The sequence below is a fragment of the Erigeron canadensis genome, chromosome 4 (genome assembly GCF_010389155.1).
Source record: "Erigeron canadensis isolate Cc75 chromosome 4, C_canadensis_v1, whole genome shotgun sequence".
Lineage (NCBI taxonomy): Eukaryota > Viridiplantae > Streptophyta > Magnoliopsida > Asterales > Asteraceae > Erigeron > Erigeron canadensis.
In genome coordinates, this window is record NC_057764.1 from 1,164,788 (window position 1) to 1,168,677 (window position 3,890).

At 36.2% G+C, this 3,890-nt stretch overlaps 1 protein-coding gene across 1 annotated transcript; it reads left to right on the forward strand.

The window, feature by feature from the left end:
- Positions 1–381: 381 nt before the first annotated feature.
- Positions 382–1,870, forward strand: LOC122595319. The gene is made up of 5 exons (XM_043767663.1): positions 382–465; positions 558–935; positions 1,081–1,170; positions 1,278–1,445; positions 1,541–1,870. Exons 1-5 carry the CDS (start codon positions 382–384, stop codon positions 1,868–1,870), a joined length of 1,050 nt encoding a protein of 349 aa, XP_043623598.1.
- Positions 1,871–3,890: the final 2,020 nt, after the last annotated feature.

Consider the following 3,890-nt stretch of genomic DNA (forward strand, 5'->3'; position numbering starts at 1 on the left):
AATTTAATACAATAACTTACAAGGTTTATCAATGAGGTTCTTTTAATATCGATAGATTATATATTTTTTGTTTTCCCTCTACCCTATATATATAAAGTCTCATCGATCCTCCAAGGGTTTCTGGTTGTTTGAATTGTTGGTGATAATTAAAAGCTAGCTACGTAAGTAAACAAGGTATGCAGAATTCCTTCGTTAGGATTTTAATATAATGAAAAAATATTTGTTACTCGTATTTAATTTTTAGAGTTAATATTAATAATGAATGTCTGAAAAGACTTAACTGGCATATATGGCTGTGAATACAATAACTTATAAACGATGATATGTATATATAGCTTATGTATGTGTCTTGTTTACAATTTGATTTTAGAATCTACTACGATGGATGTGGTTCACGGGACTCGTGGTACTAAAACGTCAAAGTTTACAAAAGAAGATGATTTTAGCAGCATGCTGCCATCGGACGTGATGACTAATATTATGGATTACGAGATGTCGTGAGGATCGGGATCTTGTCGAGAACCTGGAGGTATAAGTGGACTACTCTGCTTTCGCAGATGGTATTTGATGAACACTTCTTTATCCATTTACTTGGAGCTTCACAGGCCACAAATAAGATTAGTGATGATTGGAGGAACGTAATTCTTAAGTTACTCATTCATCTAGTTAAAGGTTCCGTAACAAAGTTCATCCTATATCTTCCAAGAGACATGACATTCGATGTCAAGGATATCAACAACTGGTTTCTGTTCTTGTCTGGAAAAGGAATCAGTGATGTCACTGTCAACAATGATTATGACAATACTCGACTTAAGTTGCCTGCACATTTTTTCTCATGTGGACAGTTGATGCATTTGAACCTTCAAAACTGTGGTTTCGACCCTCCACCTAGTTTTCGTGGTTTTCCAAATTTGTTAAGCTTAGTCTTGTATCGCGTACAATTTGATGACTATAAATTCGAGGAGCTTATCACTCACTGTCCCTTACTTGAGAGTCTTCGTATTCTTATTTAAGGTTGCCAAGTAAAACAAGTTGATATCGCTAAACTTGAAAATCTCACGATGTTGAGTATGTCATTAGAACACGAGGCCGTTAACAAGTTCCAGAGTCATTCAGCTTGTGGCTTCTTTTCCAAAACTTGAAGAACTTCGTCTAAATTTTGGTATCACTGTAAGTAGATATTTGAAATTCACGTCACAATATATCCATCTTGACAATTAAGCTAGGATTTATGGTGGAGGTCTCTAACTGGATTTCTTTTCACCAATTATATATAGTTTTTGACAGAAGCCGGTGGTAATAAAATGGACTACGTCCTGATTGCCACTTTTCCTTGCCCAAAGACTCTAAAATTACGCTTCATAGATCTTGCCAGTGATATCATGGCATCTTATGTTTTGAAAATGATCCGCTCATCCCCAAATTTGCAGACACTTAATATTTGGGTTAGTTAGTTGCATGCAATACATATATCTTAATTATTGCTCATCATTTTATAAAATCATTGTTTTGCATCAGATGAATAAATTTGATCTTGTAGGTTGAATTCTTTGATGATGTGCCCCATCATGCCCTTTCTTCTTCAGATTTGGACTGCAGCACAATGGGCATGCTGCAGCTTCAGAGTGCAGTGTTTGTAGGTTCCGACTGCTCGGAAAATAAAGTTTATTTGACAAAGTTTTTACTTGCTTGTTCACCATTACTAAAGGAGATTGTTATTGGGATCCACCCATCCAAAAAGGTCAATGAAAGTCATAAGTTTTCCACAAAGTTATTGAAGCTCCATCGAGCTTCCCCTGTAGCCGAAATAGACTTTTCCTATTTTAGCGACCCGTTTTCTTTTATTGAGTTTTCCAGTAATTTTGGTTAACCTTGGGCTACTTGAGGAAACTATTTAGCACTCTACGTATGTAATCTAACAATAAGTGGAATCGAAAGTAACTAATTGTATTATTGATTGTATTGAATATGATTGAGCTTTATGTCTCAATTTATACAAAACAGAAACTGTAAATAAGGAAACAAATTAATATAGGTCGGTGATCTTTTTCTTGTCCTCAAAGTCACGACCCTAACAATTCGGGATATGATGAATTAGTTCTGGTCCCTCTATCTAACACTCCCCTCAAGTTGAATGGTGGGATTACCAAAATTCAACTTGCTTAGACACCTTTGAAAAATAACCGTTCCTACTGCTTTAGTTAGGATATCGGCTAGTTGATCTTCAGATTTGACAAATGGTAACTTAATTATCCCGTCTTCAAGGTTCTCTTTGATAAAATGACGATCAATCTCTACATGTTTGGTTCTGTCATGTTGTACCAGATACCTTAGTTAGGATTTGCTCCTAAAGAAAGTATCCGGATTATTGAATTGCTGCTTCATTATCACTCATAATCCGGATACTTTCTTTAGGAGCAAATCCTAATTCTGTCATCAGTTTCCTTAGCCATAATGCTTCTGCTAAACCTTTCGATATACCCCGGAACTCAGCTTCAACACTTGAAAAAGAAACAACCTTTTGCTTTTTACTCTTCCATGTGACGAGATTTCCACCGACCATAGAGAAATATCCTGATGTTGATCTTCTATTTCCTTTGTCTCCAGCCCAATCAGCATCTGTATATACCTGAATCTTAAGATGACCATTTGCTTTGAACAAGACCCCATGACCAGTAGTTCCTTTAAGGTATCTGATAATTCTTAACACTGCATCCATGTGTTCTTCTTGAGGTTGGTGCATGAACTGACTCACTACTCCAAAGGCGTATGCTATATCTGGACGAGTATGAGCAAGATAGATCAGTTTCCCCACCATTCGTTGATACCTATTTTTATCGACAAGTTTACCATCCAATTTCATAAACAACTTCTGATTAATAACCATGGGGGTATCCACTGGTTTACAATCAATCATCCCTGTTTCTGCCAAAAAATCAAGTATATACTTTTTCTTACAAATAAAAATTCCGTGTTGTGATCTCAACACTTCAATCCCAAGGAAGTACTTCAGATTTCCTAAATCCTTCATTTCAAATTCTGCATATAAACTTTCTTTTAGCTTCTTGATTTCCATTTCGTCATTTCCGGTGATAACCATATCATCAACATAGATTATCAGACATGTTATCAATCCTCCTTTATGATTAAGGAATAGAGTATGATCAGCATTACTTTGCTTATACCCATATTTTTTCATAGCTAGTGTGAATCTGCCAATTCCATACGTTTGAGTGTATCCTTTGGCAATTAATCGAGCTTTATATCTCTCGATTTCACCATCCGGTTTATATTTAATTGTATAGATCCACCAACATCCTACTGGTTCCTTTCCTTGTGACAAAACACATTTTTCCCATGTTTCATTTTTAACCAGTGCATCCATTTCCATATCCATAGCATTCCTCCACCTTGTGACTTTCAAAGCTTGTTCAACACTTGATGGAATTTTTTCTGAATATAACTTTGCTGTGAATGCTTTTGCTTCTTTAGATAGATTCCCTTTTACCATGTTGGCCATTGGATATTTAGAGCTTCTAGAGAATTTTTCGGGGGAATATCTTTTTGCAGGAATTCCTCTGGTTGACCTTGATGGAAGTACATATTTTCCTGGAGCCTGTGTATCAGTCTGTTCTATATTTTCCTGCATAATATCACTCAACTCTAGTACAGTAGTTTCCAATGGAACACCTTCAGAAGAAATACTTACCTTAGATATCAGGTTAGGACTTATATTTTCGGTGGCACTCTGTTGTTGTTCCTGAGAGGACTGTACTACTAGAGAGGACTGGTCTTCTGTAGATGTATCTGGATTAACTATGATGCTTGGATCTGGAGAATTTTCTTTTGAATACCCTAGCCAACTCAGTGTGTCACATTGATCCTCCCCT

Bases quoted from the DNA above. Each gene is read 5' to 3' on its own strand.
- LOC122595319 (XM_043767663.1), top strand. From the start codon at position 382: ATGGATGTGGTTCACGGGACTCGTGGTACTAAAACGTCAAAGTTTACA. The intron at 466-557 runs GTGATGACTAAT...CTGCTTTCGCAG, and splicing joins GCAGCATGCTGCCATCGGAC to ATGGTATTTGATGAACACTT. The intron at 936-1,080 runs GTACAATTTGAT...GTATGTCATTAG, and splicing joins TAAGCTTAGTCTTGTATCGC to AACACGAGGCCGTTAACAAG.